General features: G+C 41.2%; 2 protein-coding genes and 1 long non-coding RNA gene across 11 annotated transcripts in view; 2 read left to right on the top strand and 1 right to left on the bottom strand.

Annotated features, from left to right (window-relative positions):
- The window catches only part of GLT8D2 (glycosyltransferase 8 domain containing 2), a 22,310-nt gene extending 16,294 nt beyond the window's left edge, over positions 1–6,016 (top strand). For all 6 annotated transcript variants that reach the window (XM_064654846.1, XM_064654849.1, XM_064654847.1 and 3 more), the window contains exon 11: positions 357–6,016. In XM_064654846.1, coding sequence (XP_064510916.1) covers positions 357–529 — 173 coding nt within the window. In that variant the 3' untranslated portion in view covers positions 530–6,016. The remainder of the gene's footprint in view (positions 1–356) is intronic.
- TDG (thymine DNA glycosylase) lies at positions 1,088–13,932 on the bottom strand. Of its 4 annotated transcripts, none has more exons than XM_064654840.1 (10): positions 13,487–13,932; positions 10,758–10,906; positions 7,939–8,168; positions 7,390–7,459; positions 5,881–6,016; positions 5,717–5,799; positions 5,537–5,631; positions 3,823–3,994; positions 3,378–3,506; positions 1,088–3,269 (listed from the first exon to the last, which is right to left on the bottom strand). In XM_064654840.1, exons 1-10 carry the CDS (start codon positions 13,930–13,932, stop codon positions 3,130–3,132), a joined length of 1,650 nt encoding a protein of 549 aa, XP_064510910.1. In that variant the 3' UTR covers positions 1,088–3,129. The 4 variants fall into 4 exon arrangements, with proteins under 4 accessions (XP_064510910.1, XP_064510913.1, XP_064510909.1 ...); XM_064654843.1 differs by having other exon boundaries at positions 13,735–13,813; XM_064654839.1 differs by having other exon boundaries at positions 1,088–3,506.
- On the top strand, positions 13,827–15,996 carry LOC135414275 (uncharacterized). Its single transcript, XR_010430648.1, has 2 exons — positions 13,827–13,959; positions 15,637–15,996. It is a non-coding gene; the product is annotated as an uncharacterized LOC135414275 (long non-coding RNA).

The following is a 15,996-nucleotide window of genomic DNA, read 5'->3' as shown; positions in this document are numbered from 1 at the left end:
GGCAGCATTTGTTGTCAGTATTCTGGAGGATGCAGTTACCTTTCACCTAGGAGTGAATTATCCTAGGAAAAACATAATGTCTTAGCTGGTGTGGTAAAATGAATAGATTTTGGTTTTAATCCCAGCTATGCCAGGATGATAAAAGTGTTGGGAGAAGAAACTTGCTGAAATTTTTTTGCTGATGCAGCATTAAAGGCATCAAGCTAAAAAAAAGCTACTCTATCATACAACTATCTGATGAAACCATACTAATAAGACTTCTGAAAAAAAAATCACTTGAATTTAACTCACTCTGTAGTGTTTTCCTTTATTAAAAACTGGATTTTTAAATTTTTTTTTTTAATCTACCCATGCAGGTTGGAGTCCTGATGCCCGTTACTCAGAGCAATTTCTTCAAGAAGCTAAATTACTTCACTGGAATGGGAGATACAAACCTTGGGACTATCCCAGTGTCCACACTGATCTGTGGGAAAACTGGTTTATTCCTGACCCTTCAGGGAAGTTCAAATTAACTCGTCCTGATAGCTGATACTGAAACAACTTAAATACTGCCAAACATAGTGTATTGGATGCATGTAATAGTTTGAGACGCAGCATATGAGGAATATGATTAACTGATTCTAGAAAACGAAGTATTTGTTAAATATATGAATAACTGACCATCACTTTTGTGTGCTTAGGGCTTGAGAGGGAGGCTGGAGTGACCATTACATGGTTCAGATTATCCTGACTTTCATGTGAGGTGAGGAACTAGGTTTACTTGACAGTGAAGTATTTTCATTATACATTTACAGAGGTAAAACTCGGTGCCAGACAGTGTACTTTAATTTAAGGTCTTTATAAATAAGACTCCAATGTCTTCTGGTAGAAAGACCTACCCAGCAGATACCTGCAGTATTACACACAAGGTGTCTTAGGTTGTCTGGCCCACATTGAAGAGCATGAAATGAGATCTTAGGCATATGTTACTGAGTAGAGTTGTGTTGAGTGGTGACTCTGTTTTGAGGCGTTTCTGTGTATGACACATCCTGTAGTGCACTTAGACCTTCGCTAGCAACATGTGAAAGCACATTCCGAGACACTGCAGTACAATTCCTGATTTTATTGTGAAACATGGATAGATTTAAGACAGATTAAGAACTTCTGTATTACTGTAACAAAAAGAGCACCAGTTCTGAGGGAGGACACATAGAATTGCAGTATTTAGTGAAACGGTCATTGTAGACTTAACTGTATTTTGCATCCAGTGACTCCTTTAAAGAAGACACCTTTCCCTTCCACTCAAAGAGGATAGCCTTTCAGGAGTTAAATCCTACTGTGCTACATACTCAGCAGTGCTAATTCCATGCTTCCAATTTTGTTGAAAATAAAATAATTGAATTGTAACAAATCCCTGATGCAAGATACTTTGAGCACCTGCAGGAAAACACCCATGTAAACAGCAATACATGATACAGTACACTTTAAATAACAGACAAGTCCTATACCTTTCTGACAATATACAGAATAGCTTTATGCTGAAGCTAATAAAAACAATCAGAATCATAATGCACACTTTCTTGATTTAAGACGCTCAGAATTAAGCCACATAATTTGGGAAAAAACTGTAAACATCATGCCTGCCTCATAACAGGTTGACAGTGTGCGATCTCAGTGAGAGCTGTTATAGCAAGATTAGAACCTACACTAACTAGTTACACACAACTGACAACCGTTGCTGGCTGTGAAGAAAGGATAAATCACACCCTACAGGACTCTCTGGCCCGCACGGAGTGTGGAGATACTGTTTGTATCTGTTTTTCAAGTACGTGAAGCACCAACTATTATAAGATCATCAAAACTGTAGTGTTTTGATCAGCTTATTGCTTTTACTTCATTTCTTCCTCACATGATAAAGGAGGGAAAGAAGACGATGGTTAAGCACCAGGATGGAATCTTGTTTCTTTCTCAATAACTAATATTGGTCAAAAATCTATATCATTTAGGCAAGTTCCTCAGAAGAGAGCTGTAGTTTCTACAGCCAACTTCTCATTCATAGAACAGCAGCTCCTATACTTAACTCAGTATTTTTTGCTTGTAAGAGGAATAAGAAGACCACCCTCTACAGACTGAAGAGAACGGAATGTTAAAACCTGCTAAATTGCAAACTCTTTTCACCCTGTGCTAATTGTACATGATGTAAACAATGTAGCTGTATGTGATTTTTACAGAGAATGCAGCCTTTCAATTCCCTGACATGTAATCTGTTTGAAGGGGTTGTCTACTGCTGAAGGTCATGTGAAGAGACTAATCACACAGTAACAACAGTGTTTGAATGCTACAGAATTGAAGAACCACCACTGTTGTTTGTTTTGGGGCTTTTTTCAAGGAATTCCAGTTCCTTACATTGTAATTTCAGAGGGAAAGAGATAGAGTGGTAGGGATATCTTACCATAAGCCAGCTCAGCTAGAATATTTAGGCCCTGTCCTGTGTGACACAAATTTTCCTCCCCAGTGTTGTGACTTGAGAGATGTCTTCACTCCCTTGATCCTGAATATGGTCCACTCACCAAGCAGACAGAGCTCTCTCTTCCCACCCAGAAGATACTCAGTACTCACAGCTGCAGAGTGCAACTTTCTGCACTTTTTAAGAAGGTAAAAGGCAGACTTAAAAAGCACAATTTCCTTAACTGTGCCTGATTAAAAATATCGCTTCACATAAGTTAAGGGTACACTTCCCATTTTCCCTTCTGGATATAAAAAGATTGTGAGATATCCAAATATTGAGGCATCAGTAAGAAGTATACTGCTGCTGTTATTACTACATTACAATTCATGAAATAAAATTAACGCCCAAAAGAAATCTTCACAAATGAGAAAGCAATTTGTCAAAACCTGCAAGAAATGGCATACATTAAATATAAAACTCATATACAAAAAAGGGCTAACTTTTTTAAAAAAAGTTTGAACAGTTCCTTAAAATCATCTAGTTCATCGATTTCAGCCTACCACACACTTACTTTGGACTATAATAAAATAACTAGGGGAGATAAAATACTATTAAAATGCTTCAGTTGGAGAACCGAGGTACCAATCTTGGTCACTGCATTAAAACTGCAGCATGGATGCATAGCTGAGAAGGAACAGCCCCTACACGCTGCTTCCCTCGTCTTCCTGTGTCACACCGGCACTGAACTCTGGAATCTGGTCTGCAAAGGACTGTGTCATCCATTGTCCATTAGGAACTACACCGAAGGACGGCCCCTCGCAGTGCTGTGGATCGCTTCCCGCTGAAACAAAACAAAAATCCCACTGTTTACAAAATGCAGCTGACAGCCCTGAGTCCTTGTTCCCAAGCAGTGGTTGACAGCCCGAATGCCCAGAGCGCTGCACTTTACCCGTTCCATTGGAAGAGAAGCTGCACTGCTCACTGTCATACGGTGCACGATCACAGTAAGCTCCTCCATACGCTGCTTCATAGCCTGGGTCATATTTTTCTTCTTTGACAGCCATCTTTTTAGCATCCTCTGCAGGAACAGAACACCTCAAGTATTAATATTTAGAACAAACATTATCAAAGAGCACTTTTATCAGAAAACACTTGAAAAACAGCCACAAATTCTACAAGATAATCCCCTGCTCTCCTTATAGAATTTAGGCTGTACTATGAAGAGAGTTGGAATCTGTAATTCTACACAACACAGTTTAGAAAAGATGGCACATCTGCCTCCCTCTCCCCCATCCCCCATTAAATTCTTTATTTCTTTCTTGCTTGGGAAACTTCTAGTTGTCTTGTACACTACACTGCATTTTAATAAAGGGTTAACAAAATAAGCACTGTACCTTGTGCAAGTTGCAAGTCGAATGTATACTGCACCTCCTGCACGTCTGTGTTTGGTGTGATGCCTTTCAGTTGGTCCCTTAAGTCTTTCAGCTTTATGTAATAATGAACTTTATCTTGTGCCCGGGGAAACTGAGCACATCTTGCACTGGACGATGGCATAACGTAGCAGAGCTTGAGACAAAGAGCAAGAAAAACAGCATTATTGAGCTATGAGTTAATATTTAGTGCATTGAGAACAACTTAACAGTTAAGCCCACTGCTTTAACCCTTTGTACAAACTTCGACTAATGCCAGAGGTGGTCGTGGAAGGGGCTAAAAGGAGTCTTTAGTTTTTCTTGTCCAGCCAGCTGTCTTGCCCTGAAGACAGGGGCCAATTATCAGCTGCCAAAGTGAGGACAATTTTCACCAGTTATTTATGTGCTGCAGGAGAAGCAGTACCAGTGTGCGGTACAAGAAATTTGCAGTGTGTGCCAGAGATTGGAGCACACTGCAGAGCTCCCTGAGCAAGCAGAGCCCTGAGCCAGAGAGTCCACAGAGGAGTTCGTGGCAGCATGCAAACAGCCCACACCAGTGAGGGAGGCACCATGGGTTAATTAGCTTGGCTTCTGGGCCAAGAGCATCCACAGCACACATGCCAGGGTGTGAAACTGCAGTTAGTCAGTATGGTTGGAGCCAACTCAAGTGTCTCTGCCTCTGCCAACAGCCTTAACTAAAGACATCAAGTTAGTTGAGCAAAAACAAACTGTTCAATCCTTTTATCGCCATGCAGTATTTACGAACAAGTACCAGTAAAGGGGATTATTTATCTTTCTTACAAATACATCTGCTGCAGAAGTCTTTAAGAGCTACTTAAGAAAGCAAGCACTTTATCAACAACAGTTCTTCAGGCTCTAATGGCAACACTTCACCTTTAGAGAAAGACAGCTTAAACTTGCTGCACTAGTAATTTGGGACAGAAATAAGAAGAAAAACAATCCAAACCTTTGAACTGACAAGGTAATGAAGCTTTAGAATAAGCTACCTTGGCAGGTAGTGTAATTGCCTTTGCCCTAACCTGTTTATAAGAACATGTTAAACAAACCTATTTCTGATGATAAATAGCTGGTCTATTGAGATACTTTCCAGCACTAGATGTCTGTGACTAATGCACTCTTCATCAAATTGTTTGTTTTATCTTCAGTACCCAATTGAACTTCAAACTGCAAATCAGCCCAAGGAGGTCCAGACTGATGGCAGTGCTTGGGCATGCCCAGCTCCTGTAATGCTGTAGTGGTTGTGTGTAATGGCACAGTGATGGACTTGCTGTTCTTTCTGCCCCACAGTGGCACTACCACCACCATGGTCATGTTCAGTATTAAAGTTCAGTAATACAAATATCCAGCAAATTGGACACAGGAAATCAGATTAAAGTTATCACAAAAGCATGCATGTATTATTTGTACTTAGACAGTTGTCAGAGAATGCACTAACCAACTAATCATAATACACCATTTCCCAAATAAAATCTGCAAGTCTGAAGAAGCTGCATGAAAGATGTGTCCGAAAATTGCACTATCCCCCTTTCTCTATTTAAGTAAAAGCCTTTCACACCTGTTGTACTTTGGTCATTATCAGAATGTACTTGGTTCATTGTCAGAAGTGTATGCAAGTCCTGAGATTTTGTTAGTTTTTAAACGGAATGCCCTGGTTTTGTTTCTTAGTCTCAATACTCACAGTTTCTGTATCTGGCACTTTGTGTGGCTGCAGTCCAAATTCCAGGTTCTTAACTTTAATTCCGAAAACTTCTCTACTAAAAATTTCATAAATACCTAAAATAAAAAAAAGATAGGATAAGTGTGAAGAAAAAAAAAAGCTATTAACAGAACAAATTAATTTAAAAGTCAAGGTTCTCACATTTTCCATTGAAAACTGCTATACGAGGTTTATACTTTTGTAGCTTCTGCATCAGAATTCGCCCTCCTTCCCGAATCTCTTTGCTGAAAGAGAAGGTACTCAAGATTATAATCACAACTATTAATTCATTAACAAGCATGATATATTCCCCCTTGCTGCCCTACCTGGAGAGGTCTTTGCTTCCAGGTGTTGTCCTTTCAACCATGTTTGTAAATCCAATCCCATATTTATGTGGCAAAGTGTGGTCATCCATATGGTTCAGTTGTTCATTACTTAGACCAGACATGAACAGACACTTCCCTGTGAAGTAAGAAGGTAGATATATTATTTGCCTATTTCTAAGGAAAAGAAAGCACAATGGAAAAAAACTCAACTGTCAAAATACTGGAATGCTAAAGGAAGAATCTATTTTAACAAAGCATCAGTTAATTTGGGAAGATTATTGCCCTATCTAGAAAAGTTTAAAATAACGATTATTACTTTATCTACTGCAAGAAAATAGAAAAGCCCTAGTGAACAGGAATTCCTCATCATGATCCTGTGTATGGAAACCAGTCTTTTATCCTAAAAGTTCAGTACAGAGCTTTAGATTTTGTGACTCACTTAAGCAGGGAGCGAATGTGATCAATATGGATTCCGTGGGAAAGAATGTGGCAAATACAATGTGTCAGCTTTCTTTTACAAGCTTGCCATTGCTCCTCCTTGCCCTGAGCCTCTGGGACAGAACTGCTGACATCTCACATTCATATTTAGCACATAAAAGTGGAGTTTGGGCGATGTGCAGTGCCAGCACAAACTCACGCCAGGTAGCTCCCAATGATTTGGGAAGGTTACAAACACCTGGATTTGCCAGAGCATGCATAGCTGGCCTGCTTCTCAGTAAAGGAGGTGATCAGTCTGACCAGGCTGCAGAACACTAGAGAAATACCCAAGCCTGGTTTTGGGTCTGCTGGGCACTAGGAATGTTTTGACTGGAATATCACAAGGCTGCAATTAGCCCATGTGGAGCTCCCTCCCACCACCACGGCTCCTGTATGCAGAACTGAGCATTTCAGAGTTCAGGTAGGATCTTTTTTTATGAGAACATGATGCAGCAAATGCTATACTGAAAATGGAAAAATATTTAGGACAAAACATCTGCCTGGAGAATCAGGTATGCCAGATGCACATGTCTGCTGGGAAATGGCAACTGGCTTTGCTTTTTCATCACTTAGAAAGCTTCTAAAGAAGAGATGGATGAATAAATGCAAACAGAAGAGGGCTTAGTGAAAAACATTTTTTGGATAATGCTTGTAGTTTTATTTTACATCAGAAATTGATGCTTATTGACTCACCCTTGATAACTGAAGTATTAGAGATTTAATTTTTATTCCTTAAGCTGCACCCTAATACAAGAATAAGGTATTTGGTAACGGTGTGTTTGCCTGACAATTCTAAACCTGCATCTAAAGTCACTGATTATTTCTCTTTTATTCCTTTTTATGTGCAGTATTTGACAGAACTACTTATGGGATTTAAATCACTCTTGGATGGTTAAAAGCAAAATCCCTCTCTGCATCCAAAACAAAAGAAAATCAGGAGAAAAACAAAACCCAAACCAGTTTAATTAAAATACCACAAATTCTAACAAAGTTCTGCAAATTCTAAAAGCAGAAAGGAAAATGAAAACGTACAAAAATGGTTTCCAGGTCCTGGGTAATGATGTCCTTTGTAAGCTGCCATCAGGCCAGGGTTTATGCCAATCTGGAAAGATATCAGTCCATTTGAACAATGAGAACATGGCTTGTAGTCAGCAATTTAATCAAGTTACAGTAAGGATGCTTGATTCAATTCTCTCTAAGTTACTGTCAACAAACAAAACTGTGTTAATGGCACCTTCCATCATTTAAAAAACCTGACAATTTTACAGCAGTGCCTCATTTAGCTGTGCAGTGTCAAAAGGGCAGCTCACAGTGTGCAGAGCTTCCAGTAAACAAAGCATTGAGTAACGGTCTCTCATGACTCTGTATCATACCTAAACCTTAGATTTCTCAGAAATTAGGACTGTGCTACTATGGCTTTTAACAGAAAAGGCAAAGCAGCTCTACACACAGGAAACAGTTTATATACTTTATCTTGCAAGATCTTGCCATATAAGCAATATAGATAAGTCAGCAGAAGGAATGTAAATCATAACGAGTACAAGACTTTTCTACCTAATCTTGTAACTCTGAGTTACTTACTATTACAATGTCCAGATCAAAGGTCAAAATATCAGGCAAGGTCTTGGTCAGAAGTTCAGCTTCAGATACACCATTAAAACGATCCACTTTCCTTTTGACTTTAAAAGTATCTGTGATCTTTTCTTGTTTGCCTTTTGACTTGGCTGTTTTTTCTTTTTTAGCAGCAGGCTTTTTGGGTTGCTTTGGCTCAGTTGCTTTGGCTTTTCTTTTCCTTCCTCCTTTCTTAACTTCTGAAACACAAAGCAAATATTCCTTTTGTACATTTCTAATGTTGCAGTGTCAAAAAGACTCAGCTAAATGTATAGATACAAAAAAGATGAGTTTACCTTCAAAATTCACTAATTAAAAAAATTACCAGATGAATCTTGGTTTTGCAGGCTCAACACAGAGCTAGCTTAGGTGTCTCTGTACCACACACAGACACACTACTCTCAGACAACTACACTGACTTGGGATACAAACCAAGAGTAACCCCATGATTAGGTTATGTTGTTTACATGTTTTATGCCACAGTCCTTTGGAAACAGCTTCATTGCTTTTGGAGGATATGCCAGAGCATCAAAGCTTAGGTTCCAAAGAATGCCACAGTAAGTTCTAGTCAACTATCCACCCTTCAGCTTCTAAATATGAAAGTTGAATGTTACAGGTGACATAACATCTTGAAGAAACCAAACTGCACGTCAAAAGCAAAAGGGCTCAAGGATTACCCACAGTGTCAGGAACACAAGCACAGAGGCTGAACGCTACATAAGCTATTCACACATTCACATACATTCACATGCTGCTTCCAGAACAGATACTCTCCAGGGCAGCATTCAGCAAGGTAATGCAGCATCTCAATCTGAGTGACACCAAACACTCATTTTTATTTACAAAATGCCAACATGAAGTAGTCACTGTTCACTCATCTGAAGCTTCCTCATCTTCTGGCTCTTAAAATTTAGAGATTCAAGCAGCACAGGTACTAGCTATGACATGACTACCCAGAGAGTGCTCTCTATCTCTATGTTCATTAATAATGTCAAGCTGTAGAACACAACTTGAAAAATATGAAAACATATCTAGCAGCAATCAGCTGCTAAATAGACAAAGTAATCTATTACTTTAAAACTGAGACTTCATCTTATTTTCAAAATTCATAGATGAAAATCTCCCTCAGATAAAAAATAACTATGGTAGATGCCCAGACACTGCCCTAAGTCTGCAAACTTTTTTGGAGCTATTCTTGTAAGAAAGCTGTGTAAACAAAAGGGAAAACAAAAATCATGTGAAATTCCCAGGGCATCACTGCAGCAACTGCTTAGGGAAGCTTTAAGTAACAGTACTCAAGCTCTAGTCTAGTTGCAATAAAGAGAACAGAAGGGTCTAGACTTGGTGAGCCACATAAACAGCTTTTTTCTACCCCTTGAAGAGTTAGAAGGTTTTTCATGTGACAGCATAATGCCACATAATGCTCCCACTCAGAGCAGTCAGAGTATTTTAAATGAAGCAGGATAATGTTTTTCTAACTGTCACACTGATCAGGTACCTACCAACCAGACACTGCCATGGAAGATGAACAATGCCAGGGCAGCCTTTCAGAGGATAATCCTAGAAATCTTACTATTTTCACCACAGCAGTAGCTGGACTCCAAATCTTTGTCTTTCATATATGTTCCTGTACATTTCACAGACATTTGATAAATATTCCATCCCCAACTTTGAAGGCCCTACTCAATTTACAGTTCTTGCAAAAAAACACCACTAGGGAACAGCTTCCTAATAGAGGATCACAGTTGTCCAAAAATACTTGCAAGTGCAGTCAAACAGGGTGCTCACAGTGACACTATGTTATCCAATACTAAAACTGCAAAAGAAGACTGACTACACAGCACTTGAGATGCAGCCTAACTGAAATGAATAATACTGTGACAGAACTGAGCAGTCACAACTATTTTAAACTGGAGGTTTTCCTCCTACGATTTTATCTGGCCATGCATCACAACTTTAACAAATAAAAATGGTTATCAAGCAATGTCATTGCATGAACTGGCTGATAAGTCTCCTTGGTACACAGAGCTCTGAGCTATATCTATTAAAGTAAGGTGAAACTCTATGTGTGAGTATTGGCTACTGAATCAGAATTTAGGCATAGCAGAAATCACTGCTTTTTTATGTCCTAAGAGTGAGCACAGTAACAGAACAACAGATGTCCCCTTGGCATAGCTACTGCAAAGACTAAGCGTACAAAATCCTAAGGGGGGAAAAGAAAGGCAACATACAAGTACAGAGAGTACAAAACTTGTGTCATGTACACTTTCCAGCACTGTCTGCATTTTGTTTAAATGAGCTGCACTAAACCAAGTGATTCTTAGTCTATACAACCAATTCCCTACCTATGATTACTACAACACACTAAGGAACCATTTAAACAAAAATATTTCAAATAAACAGTATTATATCGTTCTTCTCCTGCAGAAATTTAAAAAAAAATTTTGAACTCAGAATTTTTAAAACCCACCTTGTCTAACATAATATTAAAACCCATGACATTAGCTAAAAATTATGCATTTATCTATTGAAACAAAATTTTGCTTTTCCTGGAACAAGATAATTGTGTGAGACTGAACAACCTGAATACACTCACCTGGGTTTACTTCTTGTCTTTTTAATTATCTGTTAAAACACCTTATTTAAAGAATACAATTAATCAATACTTCCTCAGACAGCACCAAGAAAAGGAAATCCAATATGTCCAAAGAAGCAGTTTAAGAGCAATATTTTTTTCCCCAATCAATTACTACTGTTTTAGCTCTCTCAGCACAGCCCAGTCAATCTACCTTTCGGAGGCTCCTGAGCAATGTTTGGCTCTGGAATGCCCTCTAGAGTCGGCTGCTCAGCCATCGTTTCCATGTTGGGCACCGCAGTCATCATCTGATGGAATGGAAAGGAGTAAAATGCTTGAGCTTGCTGAAGATATGCGTAGTATCTTAGGAGGGAGAGGAAAGAGACATAATTTGTCAACAACTTAGAAACTTGGTGATGTACCGTACAGACCGTAAAAATCAAACTTTATCAAGGCTGGCATGTATCACACTTATATTCTCCAATGACTCTATTAACGAGGGAGTAAATTATCCAAATCTGTGAAGCAGTTTGGCTGCTGAGCTGGTATCAGTTAACAGTACAGTTCTTGTGGTTACTATAATGTGGAATTAACACAACATTGGTAAGTGAAGTGTAGAGCTTTACCCTTTTTTTCAGGAAAAACACTCTGTAGCACACACTTCCAAAGCAAACTATCAAACACATCAGCAATTTACAACACATGTGAGTTAAAACTCTTTGGACTTCAAGTTTCCTAAATTTTAGATTTTTTTAATGTTGCATCATTTACTTGATCTGGTAAGATCCAGAATGGATGAATCATTCTGGGCTATAAAGCATGAAGAACACACACAGCCTTTGTTACTATGCAGATCATTAAACAGCTTTAACAAATTGTGTGGCAGATGTTGTCCAGTTATCACACACTGGATCCCAACTCAAAATACGGCACTTATTCTACATGGAAGTGTTCACATACACAAAAACTCAATTTTCTTCCATGCATAAAGACATTTTCCCATATACAGCTTTCTTCCTCCACACATTTATTAGTCACCTACAGCCCTCACACCCCAACGCAAAATTCTGCTTTATACTGTCACTTCTTTCTACCTACACAGCCATTTTCTTGGCCACAGATTCTGCTGCTATAAAAATACATAGAAAGGATTTTGTGAACAGTAAATTTTCAGGAAATAATTTTATCATCTCAAAGCTATTAACAAAAACACCAAATAATTTTTAGACATAGACATATTTGTCCAAGAAGGCCAATGGCATCCTGGCCTGTATCAGAAATAGTGTGGCCAGCAGGACCAGGGCAGTGATCAACCCCCTGTACTCAGCACTGGTGAGGCCACACTTCAAATCCTGTGTTCATTTTTGGGCCCCTCACTACAAGAAGGACTCTGAGGTGCTGGAGTGTGTCCAGAGAAGGGTAATGGACCTGGGGAAGGTCTAGTGCACAAGTCTTGAGGAGCAGCTGAGGGAGCTGGAGTTAAGTTTAGCCTGGAGAAAAGGACACTCAGGGGGAACCTTATACTCTCTACAGCTATGTGAAAGGAGGTTGTAGCCAGGTGGGGGTCAGTCTGAAGTAACAAGCAACAGGACAAGGGGAAATGGCCTCAAGTCGTGCCAGGGGAGGCTTAGATTGGATATTAGGATAAATTTCTTCATGAAAAGGGTTGTTAAGCACTGGAACAGGCTGCCCAGGGAACTGGTTGAGTCACCACCCCTGAAGTATTTAAAAGCCGTGTAGATGTGGCACTTATGGACATGGTTTAGTGGTGGGCTTGGCAGTGCTGGGTTAATGGTTGGACTCAATGATCTTAGAGGTCTTATCCAACATAAATGAGTCTGTAATTCTAAATATCTCCAAAGAAGGGACCATTCACTACTACACAATGAATTTTTAAGAATCCCACTGTAAATCAGATTTATACAAGAACAGCCCACACTCTTATGATCAAGCCACTGATTTTGAACCAAATACCTGTCCTGAATCAAGGAGAATAAATATGAACGTAGGACTGTCAGATTCCCGAGGAAGTTGCCTAATAAAGTCATGGGAGATTTTCTGAGTACTGTGAATACTTTAACCCCTCTGCAGGAAGAGTTCCATTTTATATAAAATACTTGTGCAGCTACTGAACCAAACCAAACTGATCTTCAGATTTGTGTTGGGAAACACAACTGAGACATGCAGAATCCAGCTCATAAAGTAATACAAGCTTAATCATGCAGAGCAGAACAGAGTGAGTAACAAAGATGTGAAATGAAGACCAGATGCCTTCTTGTAATACAGGCCCTATTTTATGAGTATATAAAGTATCCTTTTCGTAAAGGGAATAAAACTTCCTTTAAATAGAGAGAAAATTCGCGCCATGCCACAAACAAGTCCTCTAACCACTTACTAATGAGAGGAAAGAGAACTTTTATCCCTACCTCTAAGTTTCCCACACATTTTAGGCCACATTTCTCGCGCGTGGGTTCAGAAATACAATTCTTTGTTACTGATGTATAACAAACATAAGAAAATGTCATGGGACATTTGAATAAATATTTCCAGTTCCACGGGGAATAAATATTTCCAGTTCCCTCGCACTACGCCCCCCCCCCTTCAGTTTATGCTAAAAATGAAAGAAAAATTAAAAGAAGGGTAGAGAAGATTTCTTTACAAAACAAGTATTAAATAATACTCGGAACAAACCCAAATATTAAACGATTTTCAGCTCCCCCTCGGGACGCAGCCACGATCGCGGCCCAGCGCCCCGTTCCCCCCCCGGGGCCCGGCCCCTCCGAGCCCCGCTCTCCGCTCCCCTTTGTGCCGCGGAAGGGGCGGGAGGCGCCGCCACAGCCCGGCCGCGGGCCCGCCGCCCGCGGGACGTGGGCGAGCAGGAGGAGCAGGACCACGGCGGCCCCCCCGCGAGGCCCGAGCGCGGCCGCGGGCGGGCGGCGGTACCTGCCCAGCTCCTGGGGCTCCATGGCGGGCGGGGCTGTCCCTGTCCCTGTCCCTGTCCTTGTCACCGCCGCCGCTGTCGCCGCTCGCCCCCCGCCCCGCTCGGCCCCCCGACCGACCTGCCGGGCGGCCCCGCCCACGTGACCCGCGCCGGCCAATGGGCGCGGAGGGCGGGGCCGGGTGTGTGTGTGGGGGGGTGTGTGAGATCCCCCCGTGCCCCGGGGGGTGCGGGGGGTTCTGTCGCGACTCACCGCGCTCTGCCGCGATACTCCTGCGCGAGGGGCGGGTCTCCACACCCTCTTCCCTTTTCCTTTTTCCCTGCCCCGCTGCCGGCGGGGATGACGCACGTCCGGCGCGGTCGGTGTGTGCGGAGTGCCCGGCCCGGCCATGCCCGCCGGCGTGCCCTGGCCCACGTACCTGCGGGCGCTGGCCGCCAGCATGCTGGCCATGTTCGCGGGGGCCGAGGTCGTGCACAGGTACTACCGGCCGGACCTTGTAAGTGCTCCCAGGGGCCCGGTCGGTGGTGGCGTGTGTGCGGGATGGAGGCTTTGCCCCCGGGAGGCGTCCGGCCTGGCTGTGCACAGAGATCGGCCTCTGCAGGGGCACCGTCCGGGCAGCTGGGACCGTGCTCTGCCCCAGTCTGGGCTCCTCAGGACAAGAAAGACAGGGAGCTACTGGAGAGGGTCCAGTGGAGGCTACAAAGATCATTAAGGGTCTGGAGCATCTCTCTTATAAGGAGAGACTGTGGGAGCTGGGCCTGTTTAGTGTAGAGAAGAGAGTGTGGATGAGAGGGGCTCTCATCAGTGCATATAAATATCTCAAAGGTGGGTGCCAAGGGGATGGTGCCAGACTCTTTTCGGTGGTGCCCAGCGACAGGATGAGCAGCAATGGCCGTAAACTAAAGCACAGGAAGTTTTCCTTCAACATGAGGAAGAACTTCACGTTGAGGCTGGCAGAGCACTGGAACGGGCTGCCCAAGGAGGTCACGGGAGTCTGCCTCTCTGGAGACATTCCAAACCCACTTGGACGCATTCCTGTGTCACCTGCTCCAGGTGACCCTGCCTTGGCAGGGGGGTTGGACTGGATGATCTCCAGAGGACCCTTCCAACCGTAACAATTCTGGGATTCTGTGACTTCTCTGGGGAGCCACCTCCACTCTATTGATGTGGTACCAAAAATAAAAGCTGTGTAACCCCCTTCAAAAGGGGTCTCTGCTGTAGGAAGCTGGGTTTTGAAAAGAGAGTTCAAAAGTGGTGAGAAGGGGCTGTGCTAGATTTAAATAGACTTCGTTTCCTTCAGTACTTGAAGACAATCAAAAGTTGACTTTAGAAATGACAACAGGCAAGGCTGTCAAAACTACAGTCACAGAAATAAACTTCAAATGAAACCACCCACCAGGAATATTAATGGTTTAGTCTGTTGGAGGCCTGACTTGTAAGTTTTCCTTAACCCTCCTGCTCTTGATTTTTGTAATTCACTGTGCTATTTTCAAATGGAAAATAAGTTTAAAAAAATTACCATGCTTGAGCTGTCACATCAAAATTTAAGCAATGAGGCTTAAATCATTGATAGATGCATAAGAATTTATGTATTTTAGTAGTCTCTACTGTAGCCTTCGTTACAGACAAATAGACATATTTATTCAGAATGATCAAATGATCTATATCCCTAAAGTAGGATGAATTTTGAGGAGGTATCTCGTTCTTGAAATGTCATCTGGTACCTTTTTAAATTTCATCTTCAGCTTCAGTGCTTAATTTCTAAATCAGGAAGGTAGAGGCAGTGAGACATTTTCTTCTGTCACCAAGAGAAAGAGTATATGTGGAAACTTCAACTGTTTTAGACATCTCTACCAAGCTTACTTTCTTTAATGGCAAAAAAGTAGCTTTGTTCATTTAAATGAAACTTAATTCTCTTTTATCTTCTTTTTTTGTTTTCCCAATTATATTTTGCTATTTTAAAATAAAAGTCAAATTACAAAAAGGTAATAATTTTTAAGATGTTTTGCATATAGGAATTATACTCTGCTCAAAGAAGAGGGCAGTATAATCACAGTTTAGCTATAATGCTCTTACAGAGTGTGATCCTTTACTGTTTTGTGAGTTTAGTGTTTCTTCTGCCACAACACTGATGTCTTTCTCTGTTTTTAATAGAGCATACCTGAAATACCTCCTAAGCCTGGAGAACTGAGAACAGAACTGTTGGGTCTAAAAGAAAGACCAAGCAAAGTTCGGACTTCACAACAGTGACCAGAAGTTACTTCCGTTATGAAAACTAGGACTGATAAAATATTTATTCAACTGTTTAAGTTGCAGAAATATGTATGTGAAATACTGTACTGCCTTAATGCTTTTTTGCTTTCCTTTAAGCAGTTTCAGGCAGCATTTAAAATAAACGTACAATGAGTACTGTTGTTAAAAGTCCAGTTGGTTGTGTGCCAAAATAGTTGTGACTTCTTAAATCTGGATTGCAGTGTAACTATCCTTCAGAATAAAGGGTTAAACCATGACAAA

The sequence above is a fragment of the Pseudopipra pipra genome, chromosome 5, assembly GCF_036250125.1.
Source record: "Pseudopipra pipra isolate bDixPip1 chromosome 5, bDixPip1.hap1, whole genome shotgun sequence".
In the NCBI taxonomy this organism is placed as follows: Eukaryota; Metazoa; Chordata; class Aves; order Passeriformes; family Pipridae; genus Pseudopipra; species Pseudopipra pipra.
This window is presented reverse-complemented; position numbering and strand designations above follow the sequence as displayed.

Coding starts and splice junctions, on each gene's coding strand:
- TDG (XM_064654839.1), bottom strand. CDS start 13,932: ATGGCCAGCATGCTGGCGGCCAGCGCCCGCAGGTACGTGGGCCAGGGC. Junction 8,169..10,757: donor TGCTCAGGAGCCTCCGAAAG/GTAGATTGACTG, acceptor TTTGTGTTTCAG/AAGTTAAGAAAGGAGGAAGG. Junction 3,995..5,536: donor AAGTGCCAGATACAGAAACT/GTGAGTATTGAG, acceptor CTTTGTCTCAAG/CTCTGCTACGTTATGCCATC.